Source organism: Oryctolagus cuniculus, chromosome 16, assembly GCF_051225735.1.
Source record: "Oryctolagus cuniculus isolate XC-2025 breed Fujian yellow rabbit chromosome 16, ASM5122573v1, whole genome shotgun sequence".
Classification (NCBI taxonomy): Eukaryota; Metazoa; Chordata; class Mammalia; order Lagomorpha; family Leporidae; genus Oryctolagus; species Oryctolagus cuniculus.
In genome coordinates, this window is record NC_142882.1 from 22,151,886 (window position 1) to 22,169,350 (window position 17,465).

Here is a 17,465-nt window from a genome sequence, read left to right on the forward strand (position 1 = left end):
AACGCACATCTCCGTGTCTTGTCTCACATTGGACATTCGCATGAGCAATGCAGAATTCATCATTAGGTGAAGCCAGGTTGGTTACAGTGGCCTCACTGCAATTCACTAGAGGCTGAACTTTCTCTGCCTTTCTCATTAATTGTGCAAGTCATTCCTTTAGTGCAGTCAGGTCAGGACATTTTATTTCTGCCTTTTATTGCATCTTTCTTACAAAGTATTAGCAGACTTTCCCTACCTTTTGAATTCCACTAAATTCTTTCTTGTACATATATGAGTACTCCAAAGCTCTTGTAGTAAAATGAATTCACGGTGAGGAAATTTTGAAAATTATGGTGCAAAAAATTTTACCTCTATGCTTATGAGAGTTCATTAAAAAGTTGATGGAAAAAAATGTGTATTTTGTAAAAATATGCACCCAACTGGATGTGCCTTTAAGTTCCATGTTCACCACCTTCCTTAAGCAACTTTGTAGCTTTATTTAGAGGTTGGAAAAATTTGTAATTTTCTATTGTGAAATAAATGTAAACCTTCCTATGTTCCCACCAGACTGTTTTTAATATAGAAAGGTGTTCTGAATTTTTAGTGTTGATCATTTGCTTCATACATGTTTCCAACTTGTTTTCTCATCCCATTATTCCTGCAACTTGATGTCCTTGGAGTTCCCATTAGCTTTATGTGATCAGGTCACTTTTTAAGTTATGTCACTTTCCATCCTCACGTGGAGCTCATTGTCATCCATCATTTATCTAAAGATCCCTTTATCTTCTGTAAGAAAATATGATTCCATAAATCTCAATACAAAATGTATACCTTAAGACACACCTTCAATTCATATGAAAAGTCTTTTTCTATTACAAAAACAGAGGGTGGGGAGAGAGATCAAGAAGGAGAGAGAGAGAGAGACAGAGGGAGAGAGAGAGAAAGAGAGAGAGAGATCTGCCATTCAGTAATTCACTCCCCCAGTGGCCAAAACAGCCAGGGATGGGTGAGGCTGAAGTCAGAAGCCAGAAACTACATCCAGATCTCTAATGTGCGTACAGAGTCCCAAGCACATTGGCCATTTTGCTACTTTCCCAAGCACATTCACAGGGAGCTGGATGGGAAATGGAGCATCCAGGATTTGAACTGGTACCTGGGGCACTGGTGCTGCAGGTGGTTGCTTAACCTGCTAGCCAAAGACATCTTGGTATTTGTCAATATGATGGTCAAATGGTGACTGTTGTTGATGCCATTTATGTTATGATTTTTCTTTTCAATTTTTCAAAATATTAGCCCTTTTCTTTTGGGTGTTTGGTATTCTACATTTTTTATTCCTACGTCCCTAATTGCATTCTAACTACCTGTTTTCCATGAATTAAAAGGAGAGACATTCAGTGTTATGATGCTCCCACCTGCGGGGAACGCATGAGACTGTTAAACTATGCTTCTCTAATGTCCGTGTAATTTCTATTATCCATCTATCATCTATCTATCTATCATCTATATATATATATCTATCTATCATCTATCATATGTCTATCTTCTATCTATCACCTATCTATCTTCTACCTATCAATCTCAATATATATCACTACATCTCATATTTATTCTCATTCTTTAGTGACTTACACCACATGGAACCAGGCAACAAAACACACCTTGCAGAGTTCCTTCTCCTGGGATTCTCAGAGGACCCAGCACTGCAGCCCCTCATATTTGGGCTCTTCCTCTCCATGTACCTGGTCACTGTGGCTGGGAACCTGCTCATCATCCTGGCCATCCTCTCAGACCCCCACCTCCACACGCCCATGTACTTCTTCCTCTCCAACCTGTCCTTGGTGGACATCTGCTTCACCTCCACCACCGTCCCCAAGATGCTGGTGAACATCCAGACGCAGAGCAAAGCCATCAGCTATGCAGGCTGCCTCACCCAGATGTTCTTCTTCATACTCTTTTCAGGGTTGGATGATTTTCTCCTAGCTGTGATGGCCTATGACAGGTTCGTGGCCATCTGTCGCCCCCTGCACTACAGGGTCATCATGAACCCCCGGCTCTTTGTGCAGCTGGTCCTGGTGTGCTGGGTCATCAGTGTCCTGCATGCCTTGTTACACAGCCTACTGGTGCTGCGGCTGTCCTTCTGCACACACCTGGAAATCCCCCAGTTCTTCTGTGAACTGAACCAGGTGGTCCACAGCACCTGTTCTGACACCTTCCTTAATGATCTGGTCTTAAATATTGCTGCTGTCCTGCTGGCTGGGGGTCCCCTTGCTGGTATCAGTTACTCCTATTTTAAGATTATTTCTTCTATCCATGCAGTCTCCTCATCTCAGGGGAAGTATAAGGCATTCTCCACCTGTGCCTCTCACCTCTCCATCGTCTCCTTATTTTATGGCACGAGCATAGGTGTGTATCTCAGTGCTGGTGCAGCCCCCAGCTCAGTTTCCACTGCCACAGCCTCTGTGATGTACACCGTAGTCACCCCCATGCTGAACCCCTTCATCTACAGCCTGAGGAACACAGACATGAAGAGGGCTCTGAAAGGACTCTTGGTCCATGAGGACCCTACAGTGGAACAGAGACTCGGGTAGAGTAACCCATGGTTTGGGGCTGAAGAAGAGTCTAGGACGGCAGGGTTCCAAGCCTCAGAGCCAGACAATGGGATTCTTTGATCAGATTGGAGGAGTAGAACTTGCTTAGTCTGACCACTGTGGTTTTTTTTTATTACAGCTTCTGTGAACATTTTCAATGATTGACAAGTTGTACTTAGTGTTATGTTTGGTATCTCAATGTATTTTCTTTCCAATTTTCCTTTCCTCAGCTTTCTTACCAATGTTGTTCCTAAATACAAGGGTGCTTCAACAATTCCATGGAAAAATGATGATGAAAGAGGTGTTAGTTTACATAGTAAACAACTTTGAGTTACATTGTGTTTTTCTTTTTGCAATGTACCTGCAACTTATGCAATTAAGTATGAAGAATTCAAAAAGGCACATATCCATAAATAAGAGTGTCAATTGTTAAATCAACAACAGGAGTCACTGTGAACTTACTCCTCATGTAGGATCTCTGTCCTTAATGTGCTGTACTATGAGAATTAATGGTAAAACTAGTCTTCAAACAGTACTTTATACTTTATGTGTCTGTATGCGTGCAGATTGTGGAAATCTTTACTTAGTATAGAGTGGATCTTCTGCGTATAAAGATAATTAAAAATGAATCCTACTGAAGAATGGGATGGGAGAGGGAGTAGGAGATGGGCTGGTTTGGGTTGGGGGGAAGAACTGCTATAATCTAAAAGTAGTACCTATGAAATTTATAAAAGCTTTCTTTAAAAAAGGGCAACCCAAATAAAAAAGAGCCACATATCTCATGGTGTGATATGTGTATTTCTGAGAAGTAATTTCATGTCAAATCACACATACCATGCTTATGACATACTTTTAAGTTAGTATTTTATCTTTGATATAAATTATTTTTAATTAACATTACAGTGAAAGGCTTAAAGGCCCCATTCCAACCTGTGGGCATCTACACTTGGCACCTGAAGCCATTTCTGCAACTTCAGAGTAGAACAAATCATCAGACTCTAGTTTGCTCTTCTTTGTCCCCTCCCTGCCTGCATCCTACCCTACAGGCCTCCTGCAGACACCACAGACTCCAGCACCAGCATGCTGTGAGCGTGGACACTGGGTTTCCTTCCCTCCCACATCCTGCTCCTGGAACCAGTGTGGGACCCGCATTGCCAGACTCAGTCACTGATACAACCTGAGTCTCTGTTCCTCCAGGGTATCTCATCATGCTCACACCTCCCAATATAGGTGCCAAGGAAAGAGAAGTTTGGAAATGTAGAACGTCTTGGTGTGGTCAAGAGTCATAAATCATTCCTGAAAGTATCCATCAAAGCAGCACCCACTACCTGCCTTATCATGGTGGGAAGATCATCTGCTCCTCTGAGCCCTTTTGGGCCAATGAAGGTTCTAACCCTAAGACCTCATGTGGGAGTCTCTGGTATATATTAAGTCAGACAATCCCTAGAACATGTCTAGCTTAGCTGGGTAGTTGCTACATCTCTCTGTAACTACTATAATCAGCAAACACTTTAAGATGGGGAACTTTATGACAGCTCTTAACATTTGACCTAGAGCCAGGGATATTGAAGGAGGATTTGCCTGATTCTGTCATGGTCTCTTGGGAGCCACCTGCCAAGAAAACTGCTTCCTGACCAGACCAGTGTCCCCCAGGGACATCAGATGCTGGAAGGTCAAAGTAAGAGGGGCTGCCTGATGAGCAGGTAAATTTCTCCTCTGCTGCTATCCCTTCGATTGCACAATCTTGGTCTAGAAGAAACCCTGTGTTTGCTTTTGGAGTCTTCGGTCCAGATCAGGCACTGATGCATCCCTCCCTCCTGCTGCCTCGTGTGGGACAGAGCTTCAGTCTCCATCATCCAATATCCAGGGAGAAATCTGGGCTTCCACACAGAGACCTTCCTCTAAGAGATCCAATGCAGGGGAGCCCCAGAGCCCAACAGACGCTTTGCAAGGGTCCCAAGGCAATGGAAGCTCAGAGTCTTTGCCTCGCATCAACTAAGAGCTAAAGAAACTCAGTCCAGGGGCTGGCGCCATGGCTCACTTGGTTAATCCTCCACCTCTGGCACCCACATCCCATATGGGCGCTGGGCCTCTGGCTTTGGATCGGCACAGCGTGCCGGCCGTTGCAGCCATTTGGGGGTAAACCAATGGAAGGAAGATATTTCTCTTTGTCTCTCTCTCTCACTAACTCTGCCTGTCAAAAAAAGAAAAAAAATAGAAAAAAGAAACTCAGCCCAGACCTGAGGGATGGCTTTGGCTGTTTGCTCCTTCATCACTGATTTTTTTTTTGCATTCCCAGTGCTAGAAAGGGAACTAAATATTAGGCTGTGCATTGCAGGGGGCTTTGCTAATGGGGAAATGCTGATGTGGGAAGAAAATTCTAAGACAGAAGGGGAAAATAAAATGATTCCAGGAAAATAGAGTTAAGTCCAAGAAAATTTGACTTTAAGTGGCTTAGAGGAGGGGATAAGAAAAGCTCGTGGTCCTGGGGGTGTGTTCCCATGCGCAGTCTCCATCTTCCTCAATGTGGGCTTTAAGAGGAGGATTGTTTCACCACTTCCCTATGGAGAAGAAAGGCCAGGATGAGGGGAAGGCATGTACAACTTCCCTCACAGCAGCAGCTCGTGAGACACACACCTCAGTGTCTTCTATCACACTGAGTGCTCACGTGAAATATTTCTAATCATTAGGTGAAGCGAGGTGACTTAGTGGGACTTCTTTGCAGTTACTTCACTGCCTGTGACATTGACTACATGCATGGATTTCTCAGCCATTTTCTGTGTTTCTGGCACATTCTCTTTGCTTTCTTTTTCTGCAGGAAACTCAAAGGCACTTTTTTTTTAACTTTTATTTAATGAATATAAATTTCCAAAGTACGATTTATGGATTACAATGGCTTCCCCCCCATACCGTCCCTCCCACCCACAACCCTCCCCTTTCCCACTCCCTCTCCCCTTCCATTCACATCAAGATTCATTTTCGATTATCTTAATATACAGAAGATCAGCTTAGTATACATTAAGTAAGGATTTCAACAGTTTGCTCCCACACAGAAACATAAAGTGAAAAATAATAGATGATTTTTTTAAGTGATGATGAAATCAGATCAGACCTATTGTCATGTTTAATCCCAGTGAGAGTCAAGTTGGGAGTTGATAATTTCTTTTTTTTTTACAGAGGCTCAGTTTAGTATGCATTAAGTAAAGATTTCAACAGTTTGCACCCCCATAGAAACACAAAGTGAAATATATTGTTTGAGTACTCGTTATAGCATTAAATCTCAATACACAGCACATTAAGGACAGAGATCCTACATGAGGAGTAAGTGCACAGTGACTCCTGTTGTTGACTTTACCAATTGACACTCCTGTCTATGGCATCAGTAATCTCCCTATGCTCCAGTCATGAGTTTCCAAGGCTATGGAAGCCCTCTGAGTTCTCCGATTCTTATCTTGTTTAGACAAGGTCATAGTCAAAGTGGAGGTTCTCTCCTCCCTTCAGAGAAAGGTACCTCCTTCTTTGAAGACCTGTTCTTTCCACTGAGATCTCACTCACAGAGATCTTTTGCCAGAGTGTCTTGGCTTTCCATGCCTGAAATACTCTCATGGGCTTTTCAGCCAGATCCGAATCAAAGGCACTTTTTTATTGTTAGCAATTCATACAGAGAACCGGTGTTTTGTCATGATCTTTTTACTACTGTTGATTTTACTATCTACATCGGAGTGTATGGACAATAGTCTCTAAAATGGAATTAAAATATTAGATTATGTATAATGCAATGAAGTTTTTAAATCAATGATGCAAAAAGATTTTAATCCATGCTTACAAGAGATCTTCCAAAATTTATGGAGGAGAATGTGTCTTCTGGAAAAGCTATGCACCAAAATAACTGCATTTTAGTTCCATTATCCAGGAGCATTTTTAAATATCCTTGTGGATATATTTAGTGGAGTGGGCATGGCAGTTTGTAAATTTTCTGATGTCGACTATCAGTCATTCTTCCTATATCCAGAACCCATTGATTTTAAATCTAGGTGGTGATTCTGAAGCCTCAATGTTGGTAAGACATTTTATGGTCCTGTCAGCAACTTGTTTTCCCATCACGTGATCCTTTTTGTTCCTCTGAGCCTGTAGGATTAAATTTTTCCTGAAAGTCACACCAGACCTCTCCTCACTCAAATTGCAGAGTCTTTCACCATTGGGCTAAAGATCACCTTACCTCCTACAATGTTTTTTGGTGCACGGCTCTCTATGCAAGATGAACTCATAACTCTATTCACTCTTTCCATCTGTTTTATAAAAAAAAAACTTCCTGTGAAATTTTTTTTTGAGAGAACAGTTTGTTATAATGAATCAGAAATACACAAGATTTCACAGAACCTGGAACAGTTGACAGACTATGGTTGAAATTACTTAAACGTTCAAGGGAAATGAGAGGAGTTCAGACAGAATCAGTGAGTGGAGAAACCCAAGACTGGTTTGGAATAAACACGAGACTAATTGCTTTTCAGCCCAGGTATTATTTTGTGATCCTCCCAGCAGTTAGTCTGCCACTGCTCTTCCATCCCCGTACCTTCTGACGCACTGGCCAAACCAAATGGCTTTCTTCTTCTATATGAAGGAGTTAAACCAGCTCAATCCCTTGGGAAATACAAAGCCAAGAGCAAAGTGTATAAATCTCATTTGTGGGTAGAAAGGATCTTACCCAACCCAGCAAGCCTAGTTACCACACGTGTTACTGCACATGGTAGCAACTTCAATCAAACTTGAGCTGCTACCATATATAAACTGTTTTTTGGCCCTTGGCAATGTCAGTGTTCCCAATTTACTACACTGTATACTGCATCATCAACACATTTCTGAGCTCCAGATGTTCTGAACACTTCTAAGAGGTTATTATACAGAACTTAATCTCAGAAACCTAGGCATTAGGGAGGAACAGTGGCTCTTTCTAGGACTTTTTTGTGAGGGAACACAGATGAACCGAGGAAATGAAGATTAGAGTATATGGCAGGTGAAGGGAGGCAGAGGTAGGAAGAGGGTATCCTAGCCGTAAGGCCAACACATTCATGTTCAAAGAGAAGTCTGCGAAGGAAACAACAACAAAGAAAAAAAGCAAAGCCCAACCAAATCAAGAGAAAAAGGGTTTCATACAACACAGTATCAAAAAGTCAAAGGAACACACTAAATGCACAACTGGTGGTAGGTTAAGTCCATAGCCTATTATGATAGGTCCTTCCAGCATCAATCAGGTTTCTTTTCAACTGTTATCTCAAGGTTATTTACAGATGTGGTGGTTTTAGTAAGAGTCTCTCACACAACGGTGGGCAGGCTTCAATCATTGGTTTCAGGATCTGTCTGCGCCATGTAGGCATCCAACTCGGCATCCAGGTGTCCTTTAGTTTTCGACATGTATGCATCCAACTGGTTGTCCAGCTGCTCCTTCGTCAATACAGGGCGAGTAAGGGCACCTCTCCCTCGTCCACGGCCTCGGCCTCGGCCTCCAAAGCCCCCTCTTCCCCGACCTATCATACCCCGACCTCTACCACCGATTCCGCCACGACCCATAGCTCCACGCCCTAGGCCCCCTCTCCCAGGACCTCCACGACCTCGAACACCACCTCTTCTTAAGCCCATTCGGGGAGCTACGGCTCGTCCACCTCGGAGCAGGTTTTGACCTTGGAGCGACATCCCGCCCCTAAGTAGGGTTCTGGTGGCACGTCCCCCACGTAGTCCTCCTCTGGGCAAGCCTCTCTGAATTATGGGCAGGCCTCGTCCTCCAATTGCTCCCCTGGCCAGGGCCCCTATGGGTCGGCCTAACTGTGCCTGGATGTTACTCTTACCCAGGCGCTGCTTTAAGCTCTGCTTAAGTTTTAATGCTGCCTGGACAGAGGGTCTATTCTCCATCTGCTGGGCCAGTCTTCTGTTTCTGGCACTGGCTAGCTGCTGTTGTTGCTGCATCGAAGCCCGAATATTCACTGGCATCGGCTGTTTGTTCTTCAGCATATTAGTAAAGCGCTCATTCAGAGACATCTTGGTTGTGGGGAGCAACCTGGACTAGACTAAGTTACTCGAATTAAGACTTATTCTATGCACCTGCTCTCCCACAATATGGCGCTGGGAGAGGAGAAAACAGCTTCTACCCAGCTGCCTCCAGTTCAACCAATAAACAGTAGGACTTGCTCCTGATTGGAGGAGAGCAGCGTACTCGGCGTGTGGGCAGCCGAGTTGGGATTGGCGGAGGAGGACTATAAAGGAGGAGAGAGACGGCATGCACGAAGAACATCTATGGGGAACATCTAGCTGAAGGAACACCTGTGCAGCCCCCGAGAAGAGCCGGCCAGCGGTGTGCCGCTCCCCTGCGGAAGTGGGGAATGTGGCCAGGGGGAACTGCCCTTCCACGGAGGTGGAAGGGATAGTAGCCAACCCGGGAAGAACCAGCAGCAAACCCGGGGAGGGCCGAGCAGACGAAAGAACAGCGCAGGGTCCTGTGTTGCTCCTCCACGAAGAGGGGGAGCGACATAATGGTGCCGTGACTCGGATAAGAAGCCTAGGCAGGGCTTGGTGTCGTTCCTCCACGAAGAGGGGGAGCGACATAATGGTGCCGTGACTCGGATATGAAGCCTAGGCAGGGTTTAGTGTCGTTCCTCCACGAAGAGGGGGAGCGACATAATGGTGCCGTGACTCGGATAGGAAACCTAGGACGGATAGGAAACTTAGGAGGGAAGAAACGGGAAGAAGCAGGAAAATACCAGAGAGAGAGACTAGCAAAGAGCCTAGGTGCCGGAAGAAGCTATTGAAAGCCTAGGCATAGACTCGGATATGGACTGTGGGAAAGAAGTTAGGATTGAAAGCGAAAGTGAAAGCTTTCATAGACTCGGATGCGGACTATGGCGGGGAAGCTAGGAGATTGAAAGCGAAAGTGAAACCTGGAGGAGGCTTGGACTCGGATACGGACTGTGGGAAAGAAGTTAGGATTTAAAGTGAAAGCAAGAAGAAACTTAGACTCAGATACGGACTGCAGGTTGAAAGTGAAAGTGAAACCTATAAGAAACTTAGACTTGGATACGGACTGTGGGGAGAGGCCAGGAGAAATGAGGGAGGAATATTGTTGGAAGAAAACTTAGGGAAACATACCGGGTAGAGAAAAATGTTAGGGAGGATGAAGCCGCGAGTGCAGGCCGAGGCGGAGATATAAGCCACCTTGGAATTCTTCAAGTCACCCCGGGGAGCAAGAGGCGAAGATCTGGAACCAGAGACGTGGGCCGCCAGGTTGGAATTCGCCAGGTTAGTCCGGGGAACTTGGACTGAATGCCGGTGGTGGCGGAAACATTCGCGGAAGCCGCCGCGTGCAGAGAGAGCACGGGGCGTGAATAGATGGGGAACGCCGGGGCTGGCGCGAGGCCGTGGTGCGGGCGCGAAGTGCGTGGAGACCGCGGAGCGTGCGCGCAGAGCCGGGAACCCGCCGGCGGGGCGAGGCGCCAGGAAGCCGCGCAGAGCTGTGAAGCCGCCGCGGGGCGAGGTGCCAAGAAGCAGCCTCGGGGCGGGCGCCGCCGGGAAGCCGCAGGGATAAGAGAAACAGAAGTTTAGAAGTAAAATGAGAGAAATGGGAATGCTGGAAGATGGAAGTAGAATGGGAGAAATAGGAATGCCCGGACATAGAGAAATAGAGAAATAGAAAGGCCTCCCCACAACATGGCAATTAGAAAGCTTGGATTCGGTCTGCCCGATAAGTGAGGCGATGAGCACCTGCGGCGGCTAGCAGCTTATGCACCGCAGGTCACCGAAGACAGGCACGAATTAACATCAGTAAGGCCTCCCCACAATACAATTAGGAGGCTTGGATTCGGTCTGCCTGATTAGGCGATAAGCACCAGCAGGCAGCTGGACCAGAGTATGAGCTGCAGGTCACCGAAGATAGGCACGAACCAACACTAATAAGTCTCCCCCACAATACGGCAATGAGAAGGCTTGGATTCGGTTTGCCTGATTGATAGGACTTGTAAGAACCTGTGGCAACTCTAGCAAGCAGAGCAGAGTGTGTGCCACGGGGCACCGAAGACAGGCGCGTATCAACGCCAAAAAATAAAAAGAAAGGGGGATCTGTGGGGAGCAACCCGGACTAGACTAAGTTACTCGAATTAAGACTTATTCTATGCACCTGCTCTCCCACAATATGGCGCTGGGAGAGGAGAAAACAGCTTCTACCCAGCTGCCTCCAGTTCAACCAATAAACAGTAGGACTTGCTCCTGATTGGAGGAGAGCAGCGTACTCGGCGTGTGGGCAGCCGAGTTGGGATTGGCGGAGGAGGACTATAAAGGAGGAGAGAGACGGCATGCACGAAGAACATCTATGGGGAACATCTAGCTGAAGGAACACCTGTGCAGTCCCCAAGAGAGCCGGCCGGCGGTGTGCCGCTCCCCTGCGGAAGTGGGGAATGTGGCCAGGGGGAACTGCCCTTCCACGGAGGTGGAAGGGATAGTAGCCAACCCGGGAAGAACCAGCAGCAAACCCGGGGAGGGCCGAGCAGACGAAAGAACAGCGCAGGGTCCTGTGTCGTTCCTCCACGAAGAGGGGGAGCGACACTTGGTGGTGCTTTTTAGCACAACTTTCGGCGCTGACTGAGCAGCCATCTTCAGATCCCGAGAATCGAAGGAAACGGACGCCAGTGCTCCTCCCGGGGCTGCCAGCACGGCTGCAGCAGGGCGGGCCGGGGACCGGCCGAACCTCAGTAATTGACGGTGGAGGGGCTCCGGTTAATTAGATGGGCGGTTGGGTCAGATGCTTAAGTGGTAGACTGCGAGGCTAGTCCGTGGCTGTTGGCTGGCTGTGTCGTTGGCCGACCCGCCTGATCGCCCGGCCTGCCCTTCCCTGCCTTCAGTCTGTGCCACCACAGCTGCCGCCGCCAACTCCCGCTCACTCTCCAAAACAAAATGGCCGCCCCTGTGAAATTTTTATTTCCAAGGCTTTGCCAATTTGATGGTAAATTTGTGACTATTGTTGATGTCAAGGAATTGTTACTATTTTCAAATTTTAATTCTTAAAATACTTCTGCTTTTCCTGCAGCTGTGATTTTGCATTGAATAATTCAGTTTCTTGGATACATTTGTTTAACTTCATTGTCTCTCAATTTTTGTCCCATTAGTAGCAAGGGGACACAGCCAAGGTTAGGATACTGCCCTACCCAGGGACTTCCTGGAATAGTTAGATCTTGGCTTCTCCCATGTCTACATCCTCTCTCTCTCCCTCTCTCTCTCTTCATGCTTCTTGAAGACAATTTATAAAATTTGCACAGTAGCATGATGATTGTTAACAATAACATATTGTCCGGCGCCACAACTCAATAGGCTAATCCTCCGCCTGCAGCGCCTGCACAGCGGGTTCTAGTCCCAGTAGGGGCGCCGGATTCTGTCCCGGTTGCCCCTCTTCCAGTCCAGCTCTCTGCTGTGGCCAGGGAGTGCAGTGGAGGATGGCCCAAGTCCTTGGGCCCTGCACCCGCAGGGGAGACCAGGAGAAGTACCTGGCTCCTGGCTTCGGATCAGCACGGTATGCTGGCCACAGCACGCTGGCCGCAGTGGCCATTGGAGGATGAACCAACAGAAAAAGGAAGACCTTTCTCTCTATCTCTATCTCTCTCTCTCTCTCACTGTCCACTCTTCCTGTCAAAAAATTAATAAATAAATAAAACAATAACATATTGCATGGTTCAAAATAACTAGAAAAGAGATTTCTGAGTGTCAACCCCAGAGTAATGGTCAGTCTTGCTCATTCAGTGTGTGATGCATCCGTCTGCCCCATAGCCACATAAATATATCCAATTGTCACGTGCCACCCAAAACCAAGACAAAACATCAATCAATTTCAGGCTTAATAACTGAAAAAAGGTATAGTTTAATCATATTTCTACAGGACAGGATTATGGATTAGAATCAATGTGTACTTATTCTAAATACAAGGGCATTTTCAAAACTCATAGAAACTGCACCATGGAAAACCTGGCCATGCACTTCAGTTATTTTGCAGAAAACTGACCTGATTTTGAAATCTACCTTCAGAAACTCTTTAAAAGTCCTTTGTGCTTGTCTCAAGGATGCACCTGTTTTGCAAGCTGTGCAATATGCCACTAGTCCCATCAGTGTGGCTGGGTTAGAAGGATGTGGAGGTGACACAGCTGAGGAGACAGAGCGTGGGGCTTCATGAACTCAGCCGGGTGTGTGTGTGTGTGTGTGTGTGTAGGGACAGCTGTGCTCACAGCAGCAGTTTCTGGGCTCATCCTAGAAGATTCCAAGATGACTCTCAGACCACAGACCCAGCATTCAGTTCACACATGGTGCTGACATGGGGATCTGCTTCAATGCACCACTACAAAATCCATCAACTACATGAAGTTAGGGAGAGGCAGGCTCCCTGCACCTCAGGGTCTCCACAGGAGATCGCTGATTGCCTCTCCATCCTCTGCCTGCATCTCAACAGCCCCATACCCAGTTCCTTCTCCCACCCACACTGGTATTCTTTTCAGTCCTCAGTTTCAGGCACAAGTGCTTTCCTTAGTTCTTTGTGCTGGTGTTGCCTGGGGGAAGAACTTCATCTGTACAGACAACCTTGGGAATGTAGAGCCCGTTTTACCACGAGGTCCATGTCCAAATGTCCTCTTCTGAAGCAGTCTGGCATGGTCACCCATAGAAAGATCTCAGACTATTCCCTGACACCTCCTTGCAAGTTATATCCCTTAATGCCGACATCAAAAATGCTCCCAGATCCAACACTGTGAGAGTTTCCAGCCTTACACGTTTTGCGGAGAGCACAAAATATTACAAATATGATAGGAAATGACCTTCAACAATGTGTAGAAAGTGAAGATAAATGTAGTGTTGACATTTCTCATTTTTTTAACTTTTATTTAGCAAATATAAATTTCCAAAGTACAGCTTTTGGATTACAGTGGCTTTTTCCCCCCTATAACTTCCCTCCCACCCGCAACCCTCCCCTCTCCCGCTCCTTCTCCCATTACATTCACATCAAGATTCATTTTCAATTATCTTTATATACAGAAGATTAATTTAGTATATACTAAGTAAAGATTTCAACAGTTTGCATCCACACAGAAACACAAAGTGTAAAGTACTGTTTGAGTACTAGTTATAGCATTAATTCACATTGGACAACACATTAAGGACAGAGATCCTACATGAGGATTAAGTGCACAGTGACTCCTGTTGTTGATTTAACAACTGACACTCTTGTTTATGGCATCAGTAATCACCCTAGGCTCTTGTCATGAGTTGCCAAGGTTATGGAGGCCTTTTGAGTTTGCTGACTCTGATCTCATTTAGACAAGGTCATAGTCGAAGTGGAAGTTCTCTCCTCCCTTCAGAGAAAGGTACCTCCCTCTTTGATGGCCTGTTCTTTCCACTGGGATCTCACTCACAGAGATTTTTCATTTAGGTCTTTTTTTTGCCAGAGTGTCTTGGCCTTCCATGCGTAAAATACTCTCATGGGCTCTTTAGCCAGATCCAAATGCCTTAAGGGCCAAATCTGAGGCCAGAGTGCTGTTTAGGACATCTGCCATTCTATGAGTCTGCTGTGTGTCCCACTTCCCATGTTGGATTGTTCTCTCCTTTTTAATTCTACAAGTTAGTATTAGCAGACACTAGTCTTGTTTATGTGATCCCTTTGACTCTTCAACCTATCAGTGTGATCAATTGTGAACTGAGTCAGAACTCATCTCATTTCTGCTTTCCCATGGCTTTCTGTTCCTTTGAAATTAACAGGATTTATTAGCATTTACAAATCTTAAAAGAAAAATATTTTTGGAAAACTTTTATTTAATAAATATAAATCACGAAAGTACAACTTTTGTATTATAGCAGTTTTCCTTCCCATAACCACCCCCCCACCCGAAAACCATCTCATCTCCTACTCCCTCTCCCATCTCATTCTTCATTAAGATTCATTTTTAATTATCTCTATATACAGAAGATCAACTTAGTATATACTAAGTAAAGATTTCAACAGTTTGCACCTACACAGACACACAAAGTATAAATTACTATTTGAGTACTAGATTTACCATTAATTCTCATAGTACAATACATTAAGGACAGCGATCCTACATGAGGAGTAAGTGCACAGTGACTCCTGTTGTTGATTTAACAATTGACACTCTTATTTATGATGTAGGTAATCACCCAAGGCTCTTCTCATGAACTGCCAAGGCGATGGAAGCCTCTTGAGTTCACAAATTCTGGTCTTGTTTAGATAAGGCCATAATCAAAGTGGAAGTTCTGTCCTCCCTTCAGAGAAAGATACCTCCTTCTTGGATGAACCGATTGTTCCACTGGGATCTCACTCACAGAGATCTTTCATTTAGGTCATTTGTTTTTTTGCCAGAGTGTCTTGGCTTTCCATGCCTAAAATACTCTCATGGGCTTTTTAGTGATATTTGAATGCCATAAAGGCTGATTCTGAGGCCAGAGTGCCGTTTAGGACATCTGCCATTCTATGAGTCTGCTGTGTATCCCACTTTCCATGTTGGATTGTTCTCTCCTTTTTAATTCTATCAACTAGTATTAGCAGACACAAGTCTTCTTTATGTGATCCCTTTGACACTTAATCCTATCAATTATGAACTTAAACTGATCACTTTGACTAGTGAGATGGCATTGGTACATGCCACCTTGATGGGATTGAATTGGAATCCCCTAACACGTTTCTAACTCTACCATTAAGGGTGAGTCCAAGTGAGCATGTGTGGAACTGTACATCACCTCTCTCTCTTATTTCCACTCTGATATTTAACAGGGATCATTTTAGAGTTAAATTTAAACTCTTAAGAATAATTGTGTGTTAATTAAAGAGTTCAACCAATGGCGTGAAGTAGAACAAAAAATACTAAGAGGAATAAGATAGTAAGTTCTTCCTCAACAGTCAGGACAAAGCCTGGTCAAGACATTGTTTCTCATAGTGTCCATTTCACTTCAACAGATTTCCTTTTACGTGCTCAGTAGGCAGTCACCAATCAGGGAGAACATATGATATTTGTCCCTTTGGGACTGGCTTATTTCAGTCAGCATGATGTTTTCCAGATTCCTCCATTTTGTTGCAAATGACCGGATTTCATTTTTTAACTGGATAATTAATTTATCCAGTCTTCTGTTGATGGGTATTTAGGTTGTTTCCAGGTCTTAGCTATTGTGAATTGAGCTGGCTATAACCATTGAGGTGCAGACAGTACTTTTATTTGCCAATTTCATTTCCTTTGGGTAAATTCAAAGGAGTGGGATGGCTGGGTTGAACGGTAGGGTTATCTTCAGGTTTCTGAGGAATCTCCAGAATGACTTCTATAGTGGCTTGACCAGTTTGCATTCCCACCAACAGTGAATTAGTGTCCCTTTTCCCCCACATCCTCACATCATCTGTTGCTGGTAGATTTCTGTATGTGAGCCATTCTCACCGGGGTGAGGTGAAACCTCATTGTGATTTTGATTTGCCTTTCCCTGATTGCTAGTGATCCTGAACATTTTTCATGTGTCTGTTGGCCATTTAGATGTCATCTTCTGAAAAATGTCTATTGAGGTCCTTGGCCCATCTCTTAATTGGGTTGTTGGGTTTTTTTGGTGGAGTTTCTTGATCTCTTTGTAGATTCTGGTTATTAACCCTTTATCTGTTGCATCGTTTTCAAATATTTTTTCGCATTCTGTCAGTAGCCTCTTCACTTTCCTGACTGTTTCTTTTGCTGTACAGAAACTTCTCAGTTTGATGCAATCCCAATAGTTGATTTTGGCTTTGACTGCCTGTGCCTCCCGGGTCTTTTCCAAGAAGATTTTGCCTGTGCCTTGCAGGGTTTCACCAATGTTCTCTAATAATTTGATGGTGTTGGGTTGTAGATTTAGATCTTTAATTCACATTGAATGGATATTTGTGTAAGGTGTAAGGTAGGGGTCTTGCTTCATGCTTCTGCACGTGGAAATCCAATTTTCCCAGCACCATTTATTGAATAGACTGTCCTTACTCCAGGGATTGGTTTTAGATCCTTGATCAAATATAAGTTGGCTGTAGATGTTTGGGTTCATTTCTGGTGTTTCTATTCTGTTCCATTGGTCTATCCATCTGTTTCTGTACCAGTACCATGCTGTTTTGATAACAACTGCCCTTTAGTATGTTCTGAAATTTGGTATTGTGATGCCTCCAGCTTTGTTTTTGTTGTACAAGATTGCTTTAGCTATTCGTGGTCTCCAGTACCCATATGAATTTCAGCATAATTTTCCAGATCTGAGAAGAATGTCTTTGGTATTTCGATTGGTATTGCATTGAATGTATAAATTGCTTTTGGGAGAATGGACATTTTGATGATATTAATTCTTCCAATCCATGAGCATGGAAGATTTTTCCTTTTTCTTTTTGGTATCCTCTTCTATTTCTTTCTTTAAGATTTTGTGATTCTCATTGTAGAGATCTTTGACATCCTTGGTTAAGTTTATTCCAAGGTATTTGATTGTTTTTGTAGCTATTGTGAATGGGATTGATCTTAGCAGTTCTTCCTCAGCCATGGCATTCCTGTGTATTCAAAGGCTGTTGATTTTTGTGCATTGATTTTATATCCTGCTTCTTTGCCAAACTCCTCTGTAAGTTTCTTGTTTTTGCCAGTCATACTTAGACAGTGAGATAGAGACAGAGAGAGACAGTTATAGACAGTGAGACCAAGAGAAAGGTCTTCCTTCCGTTGATTCACTCCCCTAATGGCCGCTAATGCTGGCACTGGGCGGATCTGAAGCCAGAAGCCAGGTATTTCCTCCTAGTCTCCCATGCAGGTGCAGGGAACCAATTGGGCCATCCTCCACTGCCTCCCTGGGCCACAGCAGAAATCTGGACTGGAAGAGGAGGGACCAGGAATAGTA

The 17,465-nt window shown here is 44.7% G+C and overlaps 2 protein-coding genes across 3 annotated transcripts; one reads left to right on the forward strand and one right to left on the reverse strand.

The window, feature by feature from the left end:
* The first annotated feature begins 1,610 nt into the window (after positions 1 to 1,610).
* On the forward strand, positions 1,611 to 2,567 carry LOC100342503 (olfactory receptor 7A17-like). The gene has a single exon (XM_070059319.2). The coding sequence runs from the start codon at positions 1,614 to 1,616 to the stop codon at positions 2,565 to 2,567; it is 954 nt and encodes a 317-aa protein (XP_069915420.2). The 5' UTR covers positions 1,611 to 1,613.
* Positions 2,568 to 7,067: 4,500 nt separating this feature from the next.
* On the reverse strand, positions 7,068 to 11,509 carry LOC149121590 (chromatin target of PRMT1 protein-like). Of its 2 annotated transcripts, XM_089316527.1 has the most exons (3): positions 11,155 to 11,509; position 10,588; positions 7,068 to 8,600 (listed from the first exon to the last, which is right to left on the reverse strand). In XM_089316527.1, the coding sequence occupies exons 1-3, from the start codon at positions 11,199 to 11,201 to the stop codon at positions 7,902 to 7,904; spliced, it is 747 nt and encodes a 248-aa protein (XP_089172653.1). In that variant the 5' UTR covers positions 11,202 to 11,509; the 3' UTR covers positions 7,068 to 7,901. The 2 variants fall into 2 exon arrangements, with proteins under 2 accessions (XP_089172653.1, XP_089172652.1); XM_089316526.1 differs by lacking the exons at position 10,588; positions 11,155 to 11,509 and having other exon boundaries at positions 7,068 to 8,605.
* Positions 11,510 to 17,465: the final 5,956 nt, after the last annotated feature.

What these genes read in the sequence shown, in the direction of transcription:
- LOC149121590 (XM_089316527.1), bottom strand. Translation starts at nt 11,201, where the DNA reads ATGGCTGCTCAGTCAGCGCCGAAAGTTGTGCTAAAAAGCACCACCAA.
- LOC100342503 (XM_070059319.2), top strand. Translation starts at nt 1,614, where the DNA reads ATGGAACCAGGCAACAAAACACACCTTGCAGAGTTCCTTCTCCTGGGA.